The sequence below is a fragment of the Perca flavescens genome, chromosome 4 (genome assembly GCF_004354835.1).
Source record: "Perca flavescens isolate YP-PL-M2 chromosome 4, PFLA_1.0, whole genome shotgun sequence".
NCBI lineage: Eukaryota > Metazoa > Chordata > Actinopteri > Perciformes > Percidae > Perca > Perca flavescens.
Window position 1 is genome coordinate 24857755 of NC_041334.1, and position 23996 is coordinate 24881750.

Here is a 23996-nt window from a genome sequence, read left to right on the forward strand (position 1 = left end):
TGGGTGCCTAATGTGACATGCAGTGATGCAAGTAGAGTCAGTTTTTAGCTCCGGCTGATTACTCTCATAGTTCAGAGGGCTCTTGGGGGCAATCTGGAGAAGCCTTTTAAATCGATCCGTCAAAGACTGAAAGCCTAGTGAAGAGTAATAGACTCTCTAGATCATAATTCTAGTAGGCGTTCTGTATTCTTTCTTTGATATAAAGACGCCATCTGACTGCTCTGTCTGCTGTTATTATCAGCTGGAGCATCAGCATCCTCTTTCCTCCGAGGTCGTGATGATCGCTTTTCTCAGTAAGCAGGTCAGCTGTGCCATGCCCCCTAGCTCCTCTCCAGTTAAAGAATACTGCATGAACAGCATCATGTACAGTATACCCTCAAACCCTGAAGTCTGAAAGAGGGTGGTGGGTGGCTGCTCGTGGTATCGAAAGAGCATGTATAGATATTTGGATGTGTAAATGACATACTTAAAAAAACTGCTTAGGCAGAGACTGCAGGTCCGTTTGGGCTCAGAAAAAGAAGAAAATCACACCAACTTTGTGGGTTTCAGTGTTCCAGAAGCAGTCTGAGATTGATCTTTTTTAAATAATAAGTCATTAGTCCTTTTGAGGAAAAGGAAGCTGCATGTAAATGGAGTAAATGACCAGAAAACCAGATGCCAGTAAGCCTTGGCAGATGTGCACAGGAGACTCCTTGTTGGGTCCCCTGTGGGATGGATAATGAATACATTTGTTAGTTAGTTCTGTTTTTTATGTAATAACATACGTTCACACATCCCAGTGACCCATTTTCACAGGATCAGATTTACGACCACAGACCACATCTGACAGGTAAAGCATGATATTTTGAAACCGTGTGGTCCACCACATACTTAGATCCCAGATCGAGAGCGATGCGCAGATATATTGAAATGTGCATTAATATGCACATGGCGGCCCTGGGCGATCTAGTTTCACCATCAAGATGCAAGGAGAAATCTGAAACTGAGGCTGTGGTTACAGCACTGGCAGCTGTCTGTGTTCTCCTCCATTAGAAAATATATTTTGAAGCGGTCGCTGCTGCACTGTCTTCTAGTGTGCTTCTTCTTTACTTGCGGTAATGTGTTCCCCCACCGTTCTGCTTTGACATTGCCCTAGTTTTCTGTCTCTTTGCTGTAGTGTATCATGTAATGTGGCTCTGTGATATCTATTCATGGCACGCAGAGTCTGCATTCCTTCCCTGTGTCTGTGCTGCAAATATGACTGTTTGTTCCTCTGACTCAGCCTTGTGTTCATGATTAACCTCATTATCTGTTCAGTGATCTCTGTCAAACCTCGGCATTGGTAACTGTTTAGCTCGTCTTCGTGATAGGAAGTTACAGGTTACACTGTGTTACTGTAGCAATCGAGCGTGAATGGAAATTAAGGTGGATATTTATAAATGGGTCAAAGGAGACCACTGCCCCTTTTTCTTTTTTCTCTTTTCTCTGTTAACGTTGGGTACAGGCATAGCTGACAGCAAATTATTTCTTACACAACACGCCAATATTTATGTCATTTGGTATCATTCTGTTTAAAGGCTGGTTTGACAGTACATTTTTCTTAATTTCAACAAATACCAAAACCAACAATGTGTTTCTCTTCTCAATACTCAATGGCACTCAGCCATAATCTCATTCGTTCCTATTGAAGACGTCTTGTTTTCTTTTTTTAAAGGCTCAGTCATTTCCTTACACAGCTGGGCACTGTCATTTTCTCAATAATAAAATAAAATAGTGCATTTGTTGAGGATTATTTTCCACAGCAAATTATTACACATTTGGTACTCTGTATTTACAGTAGCAGTGCACGTGTGATTGAGTTAAAATAAAGTACAGTGGTTCATCAGAATGAATGAAAGGGTCATCCAGTGCAAAGGTGTGGCTTACTTGTTTCATCGTTTTTGGACAATAATTGAGGTCCAAGGCACAGAGGAATATGATATGGCAGTTTGTTACTGCATCGACTATCCTTGTTACGATGAATTTATGCAATGGCAATTTTGTTGGTTTTGTTCTTTTCATGGAATTTGTTGGCAATAAGAAAAATGTACAATAGCACCACCCTGAACCTTTACTTCACAGAGTGGATATGAATGTAAAAAAATTATACATGAACTAAACAGAGATGAGATTGAATCGTGACAAATATAATTTAAATGTTTTTTTCAGATTTGCTACCAAAGAATCCAACGGTTTGTTACTCTACAACGGGCGTTTCAATGAGAAACATGACTTCATTGCCATGGAAATCATCAATGAGCAGATACAGCTCACCTTCTCTGCAGGTAGAACAGATTTTGTTGTATTTCTTCTTTGGCATTATGATTTGCTGCCATTTTTTTTTCTTTCATTTTCGTCAGTCATTCACTCTTCTTTCATTATTTCTCAGGCGAGACCAAGACTACAGTTTCACCATACATCCTCGGAGGAGTCAGCGACGGCCAGTGGCACGTAGTGGAGGTCCACTACTACAACAAGGTAATCAACAGAGGAACTACTCCTCAAACACCATGTATGTGCAGAACTAATCATATGCAGACTTTAAATTAGTTTTATTTTTCTTCACAGTGCACAAGAATAACAAGTATAAATGTTTCTGCTAATGTCTCATTTGAGAACTCTTAATTTTGCTAAATTTTGCTGGATTCAAGAAATAGTTTGACATTTTAGGAAATTTGATACCACTCTCAAAGCTGCAGAAAGGTATAAAAAAAAAAAAAAGAAAACTTCTTTATTTCCCAAAATGTCAAAGTATTCATTTAAACAAGGGTGATCGTTGTTGTGATTGTGTTTTTCACTTCTTCTTTTTATCATTACACAAAAGCAGACGTAACTTTGGTTAAATCTGTCTGCTGCTGCGCCCCGCATCAGGTGTGGCAGTAGAATACCAGACATAGTTACCGAAAATATCAAAATTAAATCAGGTCACAGGTTTGATACGCTACAGACAACAGACAGTTTAGTTTAATTGGGTTAAAGGTTGCAGTGATAACTGACATGCTTTCTCAATAAAAGGCTTTCGTCTTTAGGACATCATAGAGGACGAACGGTACTGGGTGCAAGTTAGTTGTCTAAGTTTGTTGTACTGCCTCTTTAGTGTCAGACTAAAGAATCGCTGACAGGCTGACGATCTGGAAACCAGCCAACATGCCAACTAAACAATGATGGAAGGAGAGACAAGAGAGGTGCGGGGGGTGAATGAATGAAAGCCAGAGAGTGGGAAGGCAATGCTTTTCCAGACATGCTCAGATGGGACTAAATATGTTTCGACTAATACATTTCTCTGTAAGAACATCACAACAACTTAATCTGTGGAGGAATGTATGGAGCTGCTCTCTCAGTACTTTCCCACCCAGGACCAACACACAGGATGTCACATTCAGTCTATTGAGGAAGTCACTTTGCATCATAAAGATGTTGCCAGGCAACACCCCCGCTGCTCACATTTTCTATTCAGTATCTATGATAACACGGCCGTGTCAGATTTTAGCCAGAAGAAGTGATGAAAGGGGAAAATCTTGTCAACTTTTGGATGAGAACTAGTTGTTTCTCTGCCAAGAAGACATTAAAGTCTCATTAATCACTTTGGTACAAAACCCTCAAATCAAATAAATCTCTGATTTTTTTTGTTGTTTTTCTGACCTGGTAGTTTTACTGTAAAATGCGCTGCATGTTTGAAGAGGACATGATTCTGTTGATGTGACTTTTTTTTTTTTTTTATATATATATTTTATTGGAGTTTTTCCAAAGTTTACACCGTAACAACACAAACACAACCAACCATGTATATAGCTCTTGTCAGAATAATATGAACTACATTCATGTACATGTGTACACACAAACCTATACAAATGTAAACACACATAAAACCTTGTTTAAGAGAAAGGAGAGGAAAAAACAAATATATATATATATATATATATATATATATATATATATATATATATATATATATATATATATATATATATATATATATAAATAAAAAAATAATAAATAAAAAAGTTTATAAAACCCTGCTTTTTATTTTAAATATTACAGTAGCATGAATCAGTTACTCGGTAGACCTCGGGAATGGAAATTCTCAAGGTATTTAATAAATTGTCCCCATAATTTGTAGAAGCTCTGGATTTTGCCCTTGTAGGCGTATGTTAGTTTTTCCATGGCGAAGCAGTTGGAGAGGTTCCTAAACCATAAGGGTGCCTCATTGCTCTTCCATTGAGTAGCAATACAGTGTTTAGCCTGTAGTGAACATAGACTAATTATTTTTTTTTGAGCACTTGACAGTCTTGTTTCAATTGGAAAAAGACCAAGGATGAAAATCTTAAGGCATAGAGGTAGCGTCACAAGGGTAATGTCAGACAAAGTCTGTATAACCTTTTCCCAGAATTCTCTAATTTTTGGGCAGTTCCACAGACAATGTAATAGAGTACCCTCTTCTAGGCCACACTTAACACATAGGTCTGGGTTATTCTTATTAAAACGGTGCAGAAGGGAAGGAGTTATATAGGTTTGCATAATCCATTTAAATTGTATCAGTTTAAACCTGGTGTTTATAGTCTGCGTCTGAGCTGATTGGCAAATTGTCTTCCAGTCCGCTTCAGAGATTTCCCTGCCCAGATCGCGCGACCACTCCAGCCTTTTGTTATTTGAGGATTCTTCAGAATTATCTACAAACAATTTATATAGGAGGGACACCTGGCCCCAACCATGGAGGTTGTCCATTATGAACTTTTCAAGGATAGACAGAGGGGGTCTACAAGGGGATTGATTATGTTCTTTTAAAATAAAACTCCTGAGTTGCAAGTACTTAAAAAAGTGATTCCTAGGGATATTGTAGATTCTTTGCAAATCCTCAAAGCTATACATTTCACCATTGTCGTTGTACATATCCATAGTTTTGATAATCCCCCGGTCTGCCCAGGATCTAAAACCAGGGTCATCTCTGCCTGGACGGAATCTGCGGTTACCCCATATTGGGGTAAATCCTGATTTATCAGACTCTAAATTTAGATACGATCGTATTTTGTACCAGACTTTAATGGTATTCTTAACAAAAGGATTATGGGTGTCTTTTATCAGGTTTTTTGGCGTGTCAGAGTGTAAATATAAATTTAAAAGTAATGAAGATGTAGTGGCACTTTCTATCCTGACCCAGGGGGTGATCAAATCATCCTAGAACCAGTACATGGCAGCTCTAGTCTGGGCCGCCCAATAGTACAAGAGAAAGTTTGGAACTTGGAGTCCACCTCTATCATAAGGCATATATAGTAAGGAGAGTCTAAGTCTAGGGCGTTTACCACTCCAAATAAAGTTAGTTATTAATTCTTTCAATCTAGAAAATAACGCAGGTGGAGGGTTTAAGGGAATGGACTGAAAAAGATTTAAGAGTTTTGGCAATACATTCATTTTGATGATATTAACCTGACCTATTAATGATATAGGGAGATCAGTCCATCTTTTAAGGGAGTCTGTTATAGATGTTAAGACCGGGTTATAGTTCTCTGATACTAGGTCATTTATGCTAGGGGTGACTTTTATACCCAGATATTTGAAACCATTTGGAGAGTTTTGAAATTCAGTTCCCGCTATTGGATTATTTCTTTCTGTGTCATTCAGGAACAGAATATTAGACTTGCTACTATTCACCTTATAGCATGACATTTTCCAAAGGACTCCACTATACTGAGAAGTAAAGGCACTGATTGAGATAGGTGCTTCAAAAAGAGTATGATGTCGTCCGCAAAGAGGCTAATGCGGTGTTCATAGTTTCCTATTATAACTCCTTTAATCAGGGGGTGGGATCTGATGGATAATGCCAACGGCTCTATGGATAGCACAAATAAGAGGGGCGATAGTGGACAACCTTGGCGTGTTCCCCTGGTCAGACTGAAGGGCTTTGATGCTATAGAGTTAGGCAGCCCTACCGCACTTGGGTCACTGTATAGTAGTTTCACCCATTTAATGACATTTTCTCCCAGACCAAATCTTGGGAGTATATCCTATAGATACGGCCATTCCACCTTGTTGAAAGCCTTCTCGGCGTCCAGGGATAGAATGGCCGTATCCGGACTACCCCCGCAGCATAAACAACATTCAGCACTCTTCTTAAATTGTGGAATGCCTGCCTGCCTTTGACAAATCCATTCTGATCTTCATGTATAAGATCTGGTAGGAACTGTTCCAATCTCCGCGCTATGACTTTAGCTATGAGTTTTGTGTCAGAGTTCAGGAGCGAGATAGGTTGGTACGATTCACATTTAGATGGTAATCTACCAGGCTTTAGGATGCTTGTAATAAGTGCTATAGAGAGAGAAGGTGGCAGAGAGTTAGTCAGGAAGGCCTCCTTAACCATATCAAAAAAGGGAGGCAGCAGCTTATCTTTAAAAATCTTGTATATATCGATAGGGAGCCCATCCGGGCCTGCAGCTTTCCCTGTCTGCATACAAGCTAGGGCTTTATACAACTCATCTAATTCCAGTGGTCTATCTAGAGTTTCTCTGTCCTCTGTGGAAAGAGTAGGGAATTCTAGGCTGTCAAGAAAATGGTTCAATACGTTTTTGTCTGTTGTAATGTCTGAGCTGTACAGTGATTGGTAAAATGCTTGGAAAGCTTGATTTATTTCTTTGGGGTCTGTTGTAGTAATTCCGTTTGAATCTTCTATCTCGTGAATTGTTTTCTCATTCTGTAGAGTTTTAATACGCCAGGAAAGCAATTTTCCAGCCTTTTCTCCCTCGTCGTAGAATTGCTGTTTTAATCTATTGAGACTACTGAGGGCCTTATTTGCTGATATTTTGTTATAATGAGCTCTGAGTATCATTAATTTATGATCCAAAACTGGAGTTTTATTAACTACAATCTCATTCTCTAATACTTTAATTTCTTTTTCTATTTTCAACAACTTGCTTTTAAGTTCCTTAGACTTAAAGCTAGTATAGCTAATTATCTGCCCTCTGATATAGGCCTTAAAGGCGTCCCATCTGATTAAGGATGACGTTTCCGATGTATTAATTTGGAAGAACATATCTATATTTTTGTTGATAAAGTGAATGAATTCTGGATCATGCAACCATTTGTTATCAAATCTCCATCTAGGAGGTCCGTAGTATTCTTTATGGACCTTATATACTAGAGACACTGCAACATGGTCAGAAAGTAATATGCTGCTATAGTAACAGTTCTCAACCCTAAATAGTGTTGATGTGACTTTTGCATGTACAGTACAAGTGCAACGTGATGTTTGCATCGGACTGCCAGTTTGATAAAAACAGCTTCATATTTCCATTAGAAGAGGTTCTGGTTTTGCTCTGAGGCTGATCAGATGTATGGGTCTGAAACACTCTTTTTCATGTAACTGTCCATCTGATTTGGTGGCAATTTATGTAGGAAGTTAACTTTCATTAATTGATTGATGATCTACTAATAACGCAACAGGAATTCATGAAATACCCTGCATTAAATCATGAATTATACATTAAATGAAACATATTATGTGTAATATATATATATATATATATATATATATATATATATTATATTAGATTAGATCATATACATTTGCACCCATATCATAAAGTGTAACCACTTTACTCATTACATAATGTATTCATTATATAGCATATTTTTAGTACTGAATATCCCAGAAGTGTCTGGGGGGGTCCAGCTCTGGCTGAACTAATTCTCCCAGTCCTCCTCTCATGTTCCACATCCTGTGAGTCGCTGAGGTAGAAACATGGCTCCTCCCTCTGAAGGTATCCCATAGTGGCCCACTCTGACCCGTCCCTGTCCGTAGGGGGTGGGGCAGGGTGAGGCGGGGAGGGGGCATTTTAGATTGAAATGTGGCTTTCAGGATGACGGGGGACTGTGGAGAATGGCAATGACCGCTGTCTTTGTGTTGGGCTCTGCTTCCTTTGGGACCACGGGCAGTGAATGATGCGGCCCCGGGGAAGGTGCCCCTCTCTCTCTGTTCTCCAGCGAGGACAGAAAAGCAGAGCAGGAGAGAAGCGAAAGGAGGGTAAAGAAAAGCTGAGAGAAGTATTGACTCGGGCTTTGAACGGGGACGCTGCGCTTCAGGGCCGACCCCTCTTGTTGCTATGGTTTTTCTAGTCAATCTTAGATCCCATATTTGTGTTGCTTGCTGCCATGCTCCTCCAGCGCAACCCCTGTCACCCTCTGTGACAGGGAACTCATATTCCCATAATCCCCTGTAGCGACGGATGAGACCAGTGTTTAATGTGGTCTTGAGCAAATATGTGCGCTTCAATCAGCGCTGACAGGATGGGGTTTTGTGCAGCAGAAAGACGTCCTGACAGACAGTCATTATTGGAGAGTCAACAGCCGTGACTGATGACAGCAGAGGTCAGGGAAAGGAGCGTCCAATCTGGAGCGCTGCCTGTTTCAGAGCTTTCTCAGCGAAGGGAAACCGTGGAAAAAAGCATGACGGATGATTTCACCTTTGGCAATTCACACCGCATACTTGCTTTTTTTCATCATCAACAAATTTGTAACAAATTGGCCTTAAGGAGCATCAACTGAAAAGTGAAAGCCACCTTCAGAGTCTGTTAACGTCTACTTAACATTTCAGTGTTGAACAGCGAGTTTCACAGTCAAGAAAATAATTGTCGTGACTTCCTGTGGGAACATTGCTTGAGAACAGGGCCTGTTGTGCTGAAAGTACTAATCTTCTTAAGTTACTCAGCAGCTTGTGAGTCCATCAATTTTGAAAAGAGTTTACAAAACTCTGATTTAGTGTTTATCACTTGACTTCATGGTTTAGTCACCTGAACTGCAGACTGAGGAGTGAGGTGGCAAGCATTATTTCCATGGCCACCAAAATATTCATAGTAATAAAACCTCCTTGACAGTTCTCATCCTGTATTTTCTCAGTCTGAACTCTGTGAGGTGTTGTAAGATGCCTTCTGTTGCATGTGCAATTTGCCTTTCCATAACTATTTCTTACTAAGTCACAAATCACGGCCCACTGTATTTTATTTGATGTTTTAATTGTTTAAGTATTTTATTTGTATATTTTGACAGATTGCCGTAAAATTTTGTCCAGACATTCACAGTCCCCAGAGGATGAATCCTGCTGACTTTGATGATCCCCTCACCTTTTATCTCTCCTCACCAGCATGTCAAAGTCTTCACTCATCCTGTGAAATATCTCAAGATCTATTTGATGTATTGGCACAGATTCTCAAATGTTGAATCCTTCTGACTTTGGTGATCTCTGACTTTATTTTAGTGCCAACATAAGGCCTTAATTTTGTATAGATGTCTCAGCAACTATTGGATGGATTGCCTAATTTTTTTCTACATACATTTATATGTCGCCGTCGTCATCGTCATAAAGTTTTATTGTATCCTTCTTTTCCAAATCACACATATTTCAGAGAAGATACAACCACAGCACAATAACCTGATGTTTCTGTTTCACCAAGAATGATAAAGTGAGTCAGGTGAGATCTCATGATAACATACAGCCAGATGGTTTAGGGTCATTATTTGTTTCATCTCATTCACTTCCCTAACACTCGTCACACTGTGAACACAAGACACAAAGTGAGTGCAGGAGCCTCTTAGTCATAATATTAGAGAGTCACAGAGATTTCATCTAATTTATTCTGTGAGAAAATCATGTGAGACAAATTTAATTGCAGCAGTGCCTCAGGCTATAATTATATTCGTAATTTCTGTATTGCTCGATATGTTTTGTCTCAATAAATCTCTTATGATAGAGCTGCTAAAGATGTTGCACCAGCTAATGACATTTACAGTATATATCTAGCTGGGTGTTGTTTTTAAATGAGCTTTTAATTCAAGGGATCAGACAACAAAGACGAGCTATCGGGGAAATCATAATTTGTCAGGCTCCTGCAGACAGTGGCGTCTATTTCTATTTTAGTTTAACTTCATGTAAAAATAAAACAGCCAGACAATAAAATGTGTGTTCTCAAGCCGTCAGCAATGAGCCAACTATTCATATCGTCTCTGCACATGAGATGAGCTAATTCCTGCTAAATCCTGTCTGACCAGATGACCACTCAGCGGCCCGTCCTCGCCTGCAGGGGAGCAGTCACTGCTCAGCTCTCAGCTCGCGACACCAGCTTGAACCCACACTTAGGGTTAACGTGAGCTTTACGCGACCTCAGAGAAACCGGCCGTTTTGAGAGGAGGTTGTGACCTTTTATTGACAGGATCATCATTCTCTCCCTCGCAGACCCCTCCTCCTTTTGTTGCTCCCCCCTATTGATTTCTCAGACAATGAAAGAGATCCTTTGTCGACAGGGATGATGTCCTGCAGAGAACAAGCTCATCTCCTGTGTGTGTGTGTGTGTGTGTGTGTGTGTGTGTGTGTGTGCGTGTGCGTGTGCGTGTGCGTGTGTGCTTGCATGTGCTTGCTTTTTAGCTCTAGCTGTTATGATATGAATTATTAAAAATACTCAACAACAGCAAGCTAAAGCTGACCGAGGATTGAACCAAGTGTGATGCAAAAAGACCATTTATTTGGTTGTTGTTTCCCAGTTTCAAAGCTCCAGTTTTTAATCTGGCTCATAAAGCTACGTACAGCTTAGCACTAGGCTGATATTTTCCCCAGAAGTTTCTGCATTGCTTTATGGATTATTCCTGTATTACAGTAAATGAGACAGACAAACATGATAGATTTTCATAACAGCCTATTTCTGAGTCCTATTTATAAATGCTGGTTGACAAAAAATACTTAAAAATAGTAGCACAGCAATTTTTCTTTTATCACTTTTTCAGGATCTTTTAAGCTGACAAACCTGTGAATTCTCAAATGAACATGATATTATAGGATGATAATAACTTTTCTTCTGTCCATCTAAATCAAGCCATATTTAGAGCTTCTGCTGTGCATACTGATGAGAACTAAAATAAACCTGAGATATTATTCTGAGTTGAATTCTCTTTAAAGCATAGTTTGCTTAGTTAAATCCTTAGTTGGATGAAAAACAACAACGACCAACATTAGAAAGTTCTCCAGATCCTCAAGTGTACACAAAGACTTCAGTGTGCACAGCACAGACAAGGCAACAAGGCATTATGCATTCTTAATTCTCATTGTTTTGACCAAAGGCGCCACACAGACATAAGGCAGGCACTTTATCTTGATATTCATGAGTTTGTCTCTCGCTCCACAGCCGATACTAAACCAGGCCGGCCTCCCGCAGGGTCCTTCGGACCAGAAGGTCGTTGTAGTGACCGTGGACAACTGTGACGCTTCTGTGGCCCTCCGGTTCGGTCACATGATCGGAAACTACACTTGCTCTGCTCAGGGCAGCCAATCAGGATCCAAAAAGTGAGTCCACGGGAATTACATCAGCAGAATTATTAGTTATTACGTTGCAATGTGTGAGATAATTCAAATTTTTGCAACAGAAATTTCATTAATAACCTTTTTCTCTTTGCCTCACATCTTCCCTTATTACTTCTGTATTGACTTCAGTAATTTACGTGATTACTTTCTTTGCGGTCAGCTCATTAAGAGACAGAGTAATGTTGTTTTGAAATTAATTTCCACATCTCCAGGGTGTTAGTTAAGCTTTGCTTTTTTCCGTTATCTTTTTTTGTTTTTGTTTTCATCTCTAGGGGAAAAATAACTGCAAAACCATCTCTGTGATAAATTTTTCATATGTCGTTCCCCCCCCCCCAAGTAGTGTTGCCAATGTAAAGGCAGAGCAAAACACTCAGGGTGTGTTCACGGTTATGTTTTCAGATCACTGGATCTGACCGGCCCCCTGCTCCTCGGAGGGGTCCCCAAACTCCCAGAGGACTTCCCTATTCGCAACCGGCAGTTTGTGGGCTGCATAAAGAACCTGCATATCGACAACCAGCACATAGACATGGCCAGCTTCATCGCTAACAACGGCACTCTGCCAGGTACGTTTAGATCTGCTGTTTGGCATCCAGAGATTATCCTTTACTTCATCTCCTAAACCTGTGACTGTTTTGCAGTCAAACAATGTTTTATTGTTGGACCAGCCAAGTGAGGGTGAAGAGGAAAGAAAATTACAATGACTCTAATGAGCACAGCGGGGAAGTAGAGTCAGTGGGAAATGATCATTATACCTGCTATGAATAGTTTATTTCCCTCTGACTGACAGATGACAGATCAAACGGGTAAATTAACCTCTTATTTTCTTGCCCTCCTAGGATGCTCCGCCAGAAGACACTTCTGCAACAACACCCCGTGTCTGAACGGAGGAACCTGTGTGAATCTGTGGGGCTCCTTCAGTTGTGAATGCCCGCTTGGATTTGGAGGACAAAACTGCGAAAGAGGTGAGTCAAGTTGAAAAAGCCGTGACACGTGACACGTGTTTGTTTGCAGTTATGACCCAAGTCCTCCGTCTCTGTGACCCGACACGCAACCTTTCATTGAGTATGAAGCGGCCGTCCATCAGGTCGGGAAAAAAAGCATGGTGGAAAAAGTAACAGACTCAATAATGCGGAAAAGGCTATGTTTTTTCTTTTGTTTTTTTTTAAATAACAGGTGCAACTGTGTAGAGTGCAGGTACTGGTATTGGTCAAATCAGTGATCACAGCTTTTGGGAACACCTGATTTGATACAGACATGTCATAAAAAGTTGTTAGTTTTAATGTCTGATTTATGACAGAATCAGTATCAGTTGAGAGAATCAAGCTGCTTGAGGCTGAATTTTCTCTGGTTTACATGATGTTGAACCGTGTAGGACTAATTGCTTTTTGGCGTTTGAAAACATACAGTCCGTTGCTTATGTTTCTGTCTCAGTGTTCTCCAGCGTCTGTTTTTGTTCTATGTGATCCACTGCAGCTGTTATCTGTGCTGATTTATGGTTTACAGCAATTTGAGAAGAGACGGAGGACAAGGAATGAGCCCTGTAAACGTCAAAACAAACACCTCTTGTTTTTAGCTTGAAGTAGAATGAGTAAAAAAGAGATTTATTTCAGTGAGCATTTTTTGTATGTAGATCAGACGTAAAAGGAAGTAGAGATGGATATTCAAGAAAAGGGCAAATGTGTTGCATAGACTGCGTAAGTCTGAGAAAAGGTGGGGATGGGTGTGTAGAAGTGGGACATAATGCAGTGGGATCACATGTTAATGATCTCGGAGGGAGATTTAATGAGCTTTGATAACTTGTATGTATTAAAATCAACAAGTCAACAACAACATCATTAGAGGTGCCTTTTTAAAATGCAGTTGTTTATGTATGTAAATTGGGCAGAGCGTGTAGATAAGTGGATGAACAGAAAATGAACTAACAACTATTTTAATAATCAAAAGCAGAAATGCCAAAAAATCTGTGGAGCCAGCTTCTCAAATGTAAAGATTTATGCTTTTCTTTTGTCTTACTTGAAACTCAATAATTTGGTGGGTTTCAACCATTACATAACAAGCTATTTGAATCTGTCACTTTCAGATTTGGGAAATTGTGATGGGAATTTTTCATTATTTCTGACAAAATCAGTAATGAAAACAGTCGTTAGTTGCAGCCCTAAACGTGGATCTGTTGGCATCGTCTGGCCACACGTATGCAGGAGTTAACTAGGTGTAGTTAACCTCCAGCATTAACTCACACAATGCAATTATTAAGGCAGGGTTAATGTATTCATTTCCAACTTTTTGTTTTTATCTTTTTTGTGTAAATGTGAAACATTTTGATTGAAATTGCGCTGCAGTTTCTGTCGTTGCATCCCACTCATCTCACCAGCCAACGACTGCCACAGGTCATCAGGTTTATTTGCCAGCACTAATCGATCATTTCGATCAGGTGCTTTTCTTCACTTTGTACAGAGACAGCGTAATCAGAGGGTAACCGTTTCAAATCAGACAGAGTGTCCTTTCCTGTCACTTTGTTTATTTACGTGTGAAAGAGCCAAAAAGCTTCTCACAGTCGAGTGCACAAACACCATTACTTCCTTCTGATTCATGAACTACACAAATAAAACTGCATTTGAAATGATTTTAAATTAAAATTTCACTGATACACTAAAAGATTTAGTGTAGTCATTGGGGTTATTAAAGATCCCCTCCAGACACGTTTTAAGACTCACACAAATACTCTGCTTTGATAAATAATTTATGTCTGATGTGTTTTTGCCACAAAAAAGTCCCCTCGTTATAAAGTCTTAAAATAACCTCTACTCCTTCTGCCTCGTTGAAAAATCAAGAATCTATGAAAGCACAAATAGTTGTTTCAAATGTTTCGTTGCTGTAAGTTCATTCTCAGTGTACGTGCACTGGAGGTTTGCATGTCTGGACCATGATTGGCCTCCGGAGTAGTTGTGATATCATAAATCCTGCCGCTACCTTGAACTCAGATTGAAGGTGAGCACAGAGAAACTTTCCCCCTGTCTGCAGAAGAATGTGAAAACATTCTTCTAGTATCAAACTCTGCTCGTACAGTTAATCATTCTGCACAGTGAAGCTGAAACCTCACATTCAACGAACAAGAAAAACACATGACTAGAGGGGGACTTTAATTATATGTTACATTTAATTTTATTACTGAAATATCGGTACAGGTGTTGACTTGTAAAGCCAATGATATAACTTTCTGGGAACACCTGATTTGATTTTAGACAGCCACAAAAAGCTGGCAGATTGAAGCACAATGTCTTTATGTCTGATAAACAGAGTATTTTTGTTAACGTGGATGTGATCAGAGAGCATACTGGACTTGCTGCTTGACACTAGAGACTCACTGTCTCATGTCACGTACTGTACAACTCTCTCTCTCCTCATTTATCTTCATCATCATCTTTTTGCTGTAGTCATGACCAGCCCACAGCGTTTCCTGGGTAACAGTCTGTTGCAATGGAACAACATGGCGGCGATGGCGGCCTCCGTCCCATGGCATGTAGAGCTCATGTTCCGCACACGTCAGGCCAGCGCAACACTGCTGCACATCTCCGCCGGCCAGCAGCACAACCTCACACTGCAGGTGAGAGCAACATGTAGTTACACCTTTTCTCGCTGAACATGGATACACACAAACACACTCCTGGCTACACTCTGGTCTCCTTCAAATTATTTCTCTCCACAGACAGTTTTATAGACGTGGCAATGCACAGCAATGTCAGTTTATCCTCAAAGAGAAACTTTAATTAGAAGAAAAGAAACGGTTTCTAGGTTATTTCTTCTTTAGGATTACTTGAAGTGAGATCCCAGCCACAGTGAGAGCATGACAGCAGTTTCAAAAAGATAAAACATTCTGGGATTGAGGCTCCACCTGTTGGCCATAAGTTGCAGCACGTCCCTGAATATCAGAGGAGGTTGAGACAAAAAGCCAAATGATCAGACACTCACTGTAGCATCTGTGTTCGGGTACGTTTTTACTTTGATGTTACGTAACTGTCCCATAATCTATTTCCAGCCCTGCACACCTGTGATGTGCAGCAATTCAAGGTTTGAACTTTGACTGCAGTGTGCAAAAAAAAAAAAAAAAAAAAAAAAACACTGTCAGAGCTCTCTGTTTCTGTTTCTCTTGTGATATAGTGCTGATTCTTGGTGGTCTTTTTTTCTCCTCTGTTATTGAACATCGGTTTAATCTCCCTCCTGCTGTATCCTCCCTTTTCCCGGCTCTCTCCCTGCCTTTGTAGCTGCGCGGGGGCAGTGTGTTGATGGGGCTTCACAGAGGGGAAGACTCAACTCTCTCCCGCGTGGAGGAGGTACTGGTGAACGATGGAGACTGGCATCATTTGCAGCTGGATATTAGCAGTTTGGGGGGAGCAGCAAGCCACCGCAAAGCAGTGTTGTCTTTAGATCAGGGACTCTACCAGGTGGGTTGTTGCATCATTGTTGCTGTAAATCACTATGAATGAAATTATTGTAGTTTTGCAGCGATAAAGTCTGTGTCATGCACCTTTTCAGGCCAGTATGGAGGTGGACGGAAAGCTGCAAGACTCCAAGCTGAAGACTGTGAGCGTTGGTGGTTTGGCAAGGCCTGATGGGAAAATTCTGCATGGCTTCCGGGGCTGTATACAGGTCAGGCTCTTCTGTAGGCCCCACTCTAGAAGAACATTTGTGATCATGTCTAAAAGCACAAAGTATTTTAGTAAGCAACTCATCTAGAAAGCATTGGTTTCATGTTTAGCCGATCAAAAGGCATCTAGATTTGGTAAGATTTAGTTGTTTTAATGACTATATTTCAGTGTAAAGTAAACTACATGTTAAATATGGCCATTGAAAATTTGTTGAAACCTGTAAATATGAAAACACTTATATATAATCACTTTTCAACCAGATCTGAGCTACTTTTAACCTTTTTTTACTTGCCCTTTGAAACATAAGCCATGCTCACTCAGCAGTGGTTCAAAACAAGTTTTAACTTCTTGAGTTAATGATGGAGTGCAGTTAAACATCTACTAGTACTTTAGCACCTTGACACACCCAAAACAGCTTTGTGTTTCCAGCACATTCCAGGGGCCTGTTTCACCAAATAGCAATTTGCAATAGGAGATAATTTCCCCTTTTCACTTCTTTTAAAGCATCTGTGTTGTGTTGCCATGGATATGTAAATGTGTTTGTTTGTTTGTTTGCCTGCCTGCAGGGTCTGCGCGTGGGCGGGGCTCTGAGTCTGTCTCAGGCGAGGAAGGTGAACGTGGAGCCGGGCTGCAGCGTGCCCGACCCCTGCAGCTCCAGCCCCTGTCCTGTCAGCAGCTACTGCAGCGACGACTGGGACAGCTACTCCTGCACCTGCCTCGCTGGTCAGTCTGCTCACAAGTTTAGAAACCCCAAACCTTGATCGTAACGTTTTGCAGGGCTGGAAGGTTACTTAAAATTTTCAAAGATTTTCAGTCATCATCATGTAAATATTGATGTCTCTAATACCTCTTTCACACCACCTACCAGGGTTGGGCTAGGGTTGTCTGATCAGGGTTCAACCCTTCTTTTGGAAATTCAAACCAAGCCAGTCAACATGGGTATATCCCTTGGTTATGACAATTCAGAGATCACCTGGGTCAACCCGGGAGCAATGCATAACAATTACCTTAAGTGCTAGAAATGGGGGGGGTGGTGGGCAGCTTTACACGTCATATTCAGTTAACAGCTAACATCACATACTCCAGTCCATCCGTATAGCAGCAGAACTAGTGTTACTCTAGTATTGATTTTTGACCATTTTAAGATGAGGGGAGAACATTTCTCTTTGCTTGATTTCATTAAAAGGAAAGTTGGGCTTTGCTGTTTGCTATGCATTTTAAAAAAAGACAGAGAGAAAAAAGAGAGAGATTCCCAGCAGCCACACTGAGCCACAGTCTGCAGACGGGTGTCTTGTGCCAGAGAGAGGTAGTAAGAGCGGCGGTGCCGAGAGAATTAAACATTAAACATACTCTAAAGCTGTGTTTTTACAGGCAGTTTTGCCTGTAAAACTCAGCTACTGCTCTGCAAAAGGCAGACTAGTGAACATCCGGGAACGCACTGCCAGCAGACTGTTCGGAAATTAATTGAACTTCTCCGCTCTGATGTTGTTGAAGCTGCCTGTGAAAATCTTAGTTTCATACAGTCTATGGTGCACTAAAGCACAGTGAGACAAAATGTATTTTGTTGTGTGGGGTCCTGTGACGACTGCCCCACTCTCGTTTCCAACCAATCACATAATTTGTACCGCCCCGGCTGTTAGCGACCCAGGTCATGCACAATTCACATTGAAATCGACCCTTGTCTACCCTGATCAAACACATCTGGTGACCTGGGTCGCAAAGCCGAGTAGATCGAGGTGGGTTACCCCATTCAAACACAAAGTCGACCTGGGTATAACCCTGACTGAGCCATTGGTGTGAAAGAGGTATAATTACTCAATTAAAGTGATTAGTATTCCATTAAACATGTGATAAAGCAACAATAAGGACAGTGCCACAGTTATCCTTTCTATGCATAATCATTTCTTCTTATCTGTGCTTATCACAGTCGTGAGAGCACAGAAACTTATTTTCCTGGGTTTTGTTTTACAGGCTTCTACGGCACCAACTGCACTGATGTATGCTCATTAAACCCCTGTGAGCACGAGTCAGCGTGCACCAGGAAGCCGAGCTCCTCTCGTGGTTACACCTGTGACTGTCCCAGCCACTACTTTGGCCATTACTGCGAGAAAAAGTACAGTTTTCCACATTTATGTTAAAGTGTGTGTGTGTGTGTGTGTGTGTGTGTGTGTGTGTGTGTGTGTGTGTGTGTGTGTGTGTGTGTGTGTGTGTGTGTGTGTGTGTGTGTGTGTGTGTGTGTGTGTGTGTTGATCGTGGTTCCTGTTGTGTTGCATGTTTTATTACTCTGCAGGTAAATTGATCGTGTGTTCTGTCTACAGGACGGACTTGCCGTGTCCCAGAGGCTGGTGGGGTCACAAGACCTGCGGGCCCTGTAACTGTCAGACAGACAAGGGCTTCGACTCTGACTGCAACAAGACGAGCGGAGAGTGTCGGTGCAAGGTGAGTGTGTGCCCACTTGCAGCATAGATTCATCGTTCTGTAACAAACAGACGCTAAAGCTGTGTCTCAGTTTCATACAACATACTAATAACATACTGTAGGGGCATGTGTTTGTTGTATACACAAATCAATACTTGACTTTCAAAAAGAGCTCAAGGATAAAATGTAAATAATCAGTTATCCAATTGAGTTATTATTCAGAGTTTTTTTTTAGTTCCATTTAAATAAAGTTAATCCACCGATATAAGATTAAAAACGTTGGTATCACAACAGATTTATCTATGATAATGTCTTTAAGGGCCATTAACATAACTAAGCCAGTCTGTAAGCGATGGCACATACACTGACTTCAGTTGTTGTACATGCAATCTTTCCTGTTTTGAACTTCCTCTCTCGAATCTCGTTTCCAGGACAACCACTACCGTCCTGAAGGAAGTGACACCTGCCTGCTGTGTGACTGCTACCCAGTCGGCTCTTTCTCCCGAGCATGTGACCGAGAGAGCGGCCAGTGTCAGTGTAAACCCGGCGTCATCGGACGCCAGTGTGACCGCTGCGACAACCCCTTCGCCGAGGTTTCTCCTAACGGCTGTGAAGGTCAGAATGCAGCAGATTACTTTCAAAATGCTGTTATGCTTAATTTATAATCCCGGCTTCATTATAGCTACAAATATATTAAATCATTTTCCATTTTTATCCTCATCATCTCTCTCCTCTCCTTCCTGCTCCATGTCTCTCAGTAATCTATGACAGCTGCCCTCAGGCCATCGAGGCTGGGATCTGGTGGCCCAGGACTAAGTTTGGTCTCCCTGCAGCAGTTCACTGTCCCAAGGGAACGCTCGGTATGATGGTTTTTCAGGCAGCTCGTCAAATTACCATATAATAATGGCATTATATGAAACTTGCCTCAAGCCCTCTCTGAGCTGCAGTCTATTCCCCACCTGTCATGTGATAACTCTCTCTCTTTCTCGCCTCTTTCTCAGGCACAGCGATCCGCCACTGCGATGAGCACAAGGGCTGGCTGCCTCCCAATCTCTTCAACTGCACCTCGGTTACCTTCAACAAGCTGAAAGCTCTGGTGCGTAACTTCTCTCTCCGTCAGTTCTAAAATTAACCGTGCAATTCCCGCAATAACATCATCGTTCGTGAGGGTGCGGAGGCAGACGAGGATTTAAGCAAGACTAAAGGCCTTTTTACAGTCGCCGCAGCCGACTTGTCGCTCGCCAACGTGACGTCAAAATGACGTAGATCTCACCGGCGCACCTGGATTTTGACCAGAGGTCATGCACCACTTTTTTTACCGGGTTAAGATGAGTTCTTTTATTGTGAATGAAAGGCTCGATCCGACGAAGTAGGTCATCGAATCAAATCGAAACATTGACATCAATGCTGCTGCCAGTTCTGCCGTTGTTTACTTTTTTCTTCTTCTTCTCGTCCGTAGAAATAGCAAAGTCGGTAGCCTTTCCTCATTAGCGCCACCTCTGTTCAGGAGAAGAATGCAGCTAGTGTCACGACCACCACGCACCACGAGTATAAACAGTTACGGCGCTCCCATGACGTCACATTTGCGCACGACAGGTCGGCTGCGGTGAGTATACCAGACGAATGAGGCCTCATTCAGGCTGCCTGCGTCGGCCGGCAAAACATGCAGGTCTTTCCATTCACTTTGAATGGGGGTAGTGCGTTTAGGCTGCGGCGGGGTTTGCTTCACGGAGGACACTCAAAAAAATGCAGCGGGTCTGCGGCGATAAGTTGAGACAGACTCAACTTTTGGAGAAATGCAAATCGCTTTTTTGGGTCTGAACATAGCTTAAGGGCTCTAACACTTTTGGACATGTTTAAGATCCAACAGTTTTGTTTTTTTTTTGTTATGGGATTGTTGAGGTATTTCAGTCTGGTAAAAATTATGTTTTACTAATGAAGCATTAATAAGTTACTAAATGGTTGTGTTTTCCTTCCCTTCCCCCCCAGTCTGAAAAGTTCTCCCGTAACGCATCGCTCCTGGACTCTGGACATGTTCAGCAGACGGCAGCCATGTTGGCCAATGCCACCATGCACACAGAGAAGTACTACGGCAGCGATGTGAAAGTAGCTTATCGTCTCACACAGAGTCTGCTGCAGCACGAGAGCAACCAGCAGGGCTTCAACCTCACAGCTACACAGGACGTCCACTTCACTGAGGTGAACAACGACATGCTGTACATCTCTCCTGGGAACGTTGCAACACAGCATGAAACTTAAAGTGCTCATATTATGCTCATTTCCAGGTTCATAATTGTATTTAGAGGTTATATCAAAATAGGTTTACATGGTTTAATTTTCAAAAAACACCATATATTTGTTGTACTGCACATCGCTGCAGCTCCTCCTTTCACCCTGTGTGTTGAGCTCTCTGTTTTAGCTTTAGAGTGAGGCATCTCACTTCTGTTCCTATCTTTGTTGGGAGTCGCACATGCGCAGTACCTAGGTAAGGACTACTAGCCAGTCAGAAGCAGAGTATGAGGGAGTGCCACGCTAGCAGCTAGGCGAGCATTATAACGTGTGTTACAAAGTGACGCACGTTTGTCACGGAAGTAAAGGCTGGACTACAATAGAGCTGTTTGGAGCAGTTTGTGAACAGTGTTTTCTGTTGAAGATGGTAAGTCCCTGTTGCTGGGGGGTTACTTTGGGCTTTTTCATTTTGTAAACCTATAACGTGCTCAAAAAAGATATATAACACAATAAAGGAAAGGGGAAAAGCCTAAAAGCGTAATATGAGCACTTTAATAAAAACAATAGATTGTTGCGGTTTCAGCAGTAAACAAATTGGTGTATAAACGGGAAACCAGACTTCACAGCCGTTCATGCTGTATCTGCAGGGAATACATCACACTTCATTTCACTCTCCGCTGTGGCATCCTGTCACACTGAACTCTCGCTGTTTTCTGACAGAATCTGGTCCGTGTGGGCAGCGCCATCCTGTCTCCAGACACACGGACGCACTGGGAGCTGATCCAGCACTCGGAGGGCGGCACGGCGGCACTGCTGCGCCACTATGAGGAATACGCAAACACACTGGCACAGAACATGAGGAAGACCTACCTCAGCCCCTTCACCATCGTCACACCACACATAGGTGAGCGTTTTACCAGGGAGCTGTGACATGCTGACAACCACTACAGCTATGGAGCTTCTTTACAGGGGATCCATATCTTTATTAATCACAACGGTTTTAAAGTGCAGTTTGAGATTTATAGTTCATTATGTGAATATGCTGCTTTGTAATTTTGTAAAATTATTTTTATTAGGACAACACAATTAAAGTCATTAAAGAACTGAAAATCTGGGCTCATAAAACAAATAAAATAAGAAACAAATTAAAGTACCAATAAAACATGAATACAACAGAAATAGGGCAGCACATTTTCACAGTAAAAATAGTATTTTATTTAGTAATTTTTTATTAAATTGTTTCCTTTTTTACATATAAAAATAGATCAAACTTAGAAGATAGAATCTAGAGAATCCCCTTGATAATTATTAGTCCGAGGAAATGACTGTTATTAATTTTAACCATTCAGCAAATCATTGGTCTGACTCTTCCAACAGCGGGGAACAATCCTTAAATCACAGTTACTTACAGTTGCTCTGTGAAACATAGTGTTTAGAGTTTAAACTAATGATTATTTTCATTATTGATTAGTCTGCTGATTATTTGTCAATTAATCGATTAAACATGTCATCATTTCCTAAAGCCCAACGTCTTCGAAGGTCTTGTTTCGCGTGACCTACGTTCCAAAAGCCAAAGATATTCAGTTTATTGTAACAAAAGACAAATACAAGCAATACATATTTACACATGAGAAGCAGGAAGTCAGGAATTTGTGACATTTTTACTTGTAAAATGACTTAAATGATTATTAAAATTCTCTGTCCATTGACTAATCGATTAATCGTTTTCGCTCTAATAGTGTTAATCAAGAAAAAGTAATAGCATCCCTCTTATCAGCGCTGTAATGATGTGGCCATTTTTTTATGGCTCAATCTGATATTTTTTTGGACTCAATATATAAAATTTTAGGGCTCCAATTCTCTGGTTAAAGGAGACGTCCATTTTCAGCAGCAGAGCTCCTTGCCTGTTTTTCTCTGCAGTCATCTCTGTGGATCGTCTGAAAAAGATGAATTTTGCCGGAGCCAAACTCCCGCGGTATCAGTCCCTGAGGGGCCCTCGTCCTGTGGACCTGGAGACGGCTGTCACACTGCCTGATTCAGTTTTCCAACCACCTGTGGACACCAAGGGCCACCGACACTTGGATGTCTTCCCAGAGTCCTCGCTGAGAAACCGCTCAGCTAACAGGAAGAGACGGCACCCTGAGGACGGCCAGCAGGACGCCATTGCCAGTGTGATTATCTTCCACAGCCTGGCCTCGCTGTTACCAGAGAGCTATGATCCTGACAAGAGAAGTCTGCGGTAAGAATGATTAATAAAGCTATAACATGAAGCACTGTGACTGGAAATAAAGGTTTTTACATTATGACCAGGATTTCCCTTAGAATCGTCCACAAGGTCTAAATGAAGAGATTTGTTAAAAACACAAAAATAGTGCACTTTGATTACATTGAATCCAAAACATTTAGCCAACTAGTTTGGCTTGTAGAGGTTTTTTTCAACTAATATCTTAGATTCAAAGGAAAACCGTTATCAAAAATTAACAAGTATTGTTTGTGTATGGAGAAAATGCTCTAGGTTATTCCTTTGTGCCAGAGACTTCTATTGTCATCCAAAACCTATTAAAAACACATTAATGAGCCTCACTGTTACCACAGTAGGTGACATGTTCCTTTGTTAACATGAACACGGGCACTGTAGTTCATTTTCAGTCCCACATGCACCATCTTGCTGCTGTAAATACTCACTAGTGCAACAAATATGTATTAATCCACTGCTAAAAATAGTCCCCAACACTATTTACTCTTTTTTGAGTAAAACTCACTTGAACGACAGCGCCTAGGTGGTTAAAAAGGAAACTTCACAGATATGTTTTGAGACCTTTTTTTGAAGATTCAAATCTTCAGTAGGAACCAATTTATGGTGCGTTCTTTTTGTCCACCAAAGTCGATCTACGAGTCGTTTTTCGGATTTACGAACCGGAAGTTGCAAAAAGAACGCCCCCGAGGTCGTGTATATACGACTCGTCAAGTCGTCTGAACTCAGAGGACCCCGAGTTTGTTTCTCGTTTTTCGACACGGATGTGACATCACACTCGAGCTACTAGTCGCGATTACAAGACAAAAAGAACGCACCATTATGCCTTAAATCATGCAATTTTTTTTTTTTCATTTTCATCAGGGTGCCAAAGCGTCCGGTCATCAACACACCGGTGGTCAGTATCACAGTACACGACAACGACGAGCTGCTGCAGCACACGCTGGACAAACCCATCACTGTGCAGTTCCGCCTGGTCACCACTGAGGAGCGCTCCAAACCTATCTGTGTCTTCTGGAACCACACCATACTGTGAGTTCAACACACACACACACACACACACACACACACACACACACACACAGTTGAGTTG

At 41.3% G+C, this 23996-nt stretch overlaps 1 protein-coding gene across 2 annotated transcripts in view; it reads left to right on the forward strand.

Moving 5' to 3' along the window:
* The window catches only part of celsr2 (cadherin, EGF LAG seven-pass G-type receptor 2), a 66864-nt gene that overhangs the window by 35107 nt on the left and 7761 nt on the right, over positions 1 to 23996 (forward strand). For both annotated transcript variants that reach the window (XM_028575257.1, XM_028575258.1), the window contains exons 4-21: positions 2188 to 2303; positions 2408 to 2496; positions 11181 to 11338; positions 11756 to 11919; positions 12193 to 12318; positions 14791 to 14960; positions 15619 to 15798; positions 15890 to 16003; positions 16569 to 16725; positions 17974 to 18115; positions 18321 to 18441; positions 18852 to 19035; positions 19179 to 19280; positions 19422 to 19516; positions 20410 to 20619; positions 21370 to 21553; positions 22570 to 22888; positions 23768 to 23935. In XM_028575257.1, coding sequence (XP_028431058.1) covers positions 2188 to 2303; positions 2408 to 2496; positions 11181 to 11338; positions 11756 to 11919; positions 12193 to 12318; positions 14791 to 14960; positions 15619 to 15798; positions 15890 to 16003; positions 16569 to 16725; positions 17974 to 18115; positions 18321 to 18441; positions 18852 to 19035; positions 19179 to 19280; positions 19422 to 19516; positions 20410 to 20619; positions 21370 to 21553; positions 22570 to 22888; positions 23768 to 23935 — 2799 coding nt within the window. The remainder of the gene's footprint in view (positions 1 to 2187; positions 2304 to 2407; positions 2497 to 11180; positions 11339 to 11755; positions 11920 to 12192; positions 12319 to 14790; positions 14961 to 15618; positions 15799 to 15889; positions 16004 to 16568; positions 16726 to 17973; positions 18116 to 18320; positions 18442 to 18851; positions 19036 to 19178; positions 19281 to 19421; positions 19517 to 20409; positions 20620 to 21369; positions 21554 to 22569; positions 22889 to 23767; positions 23936 to 23996) is intronic.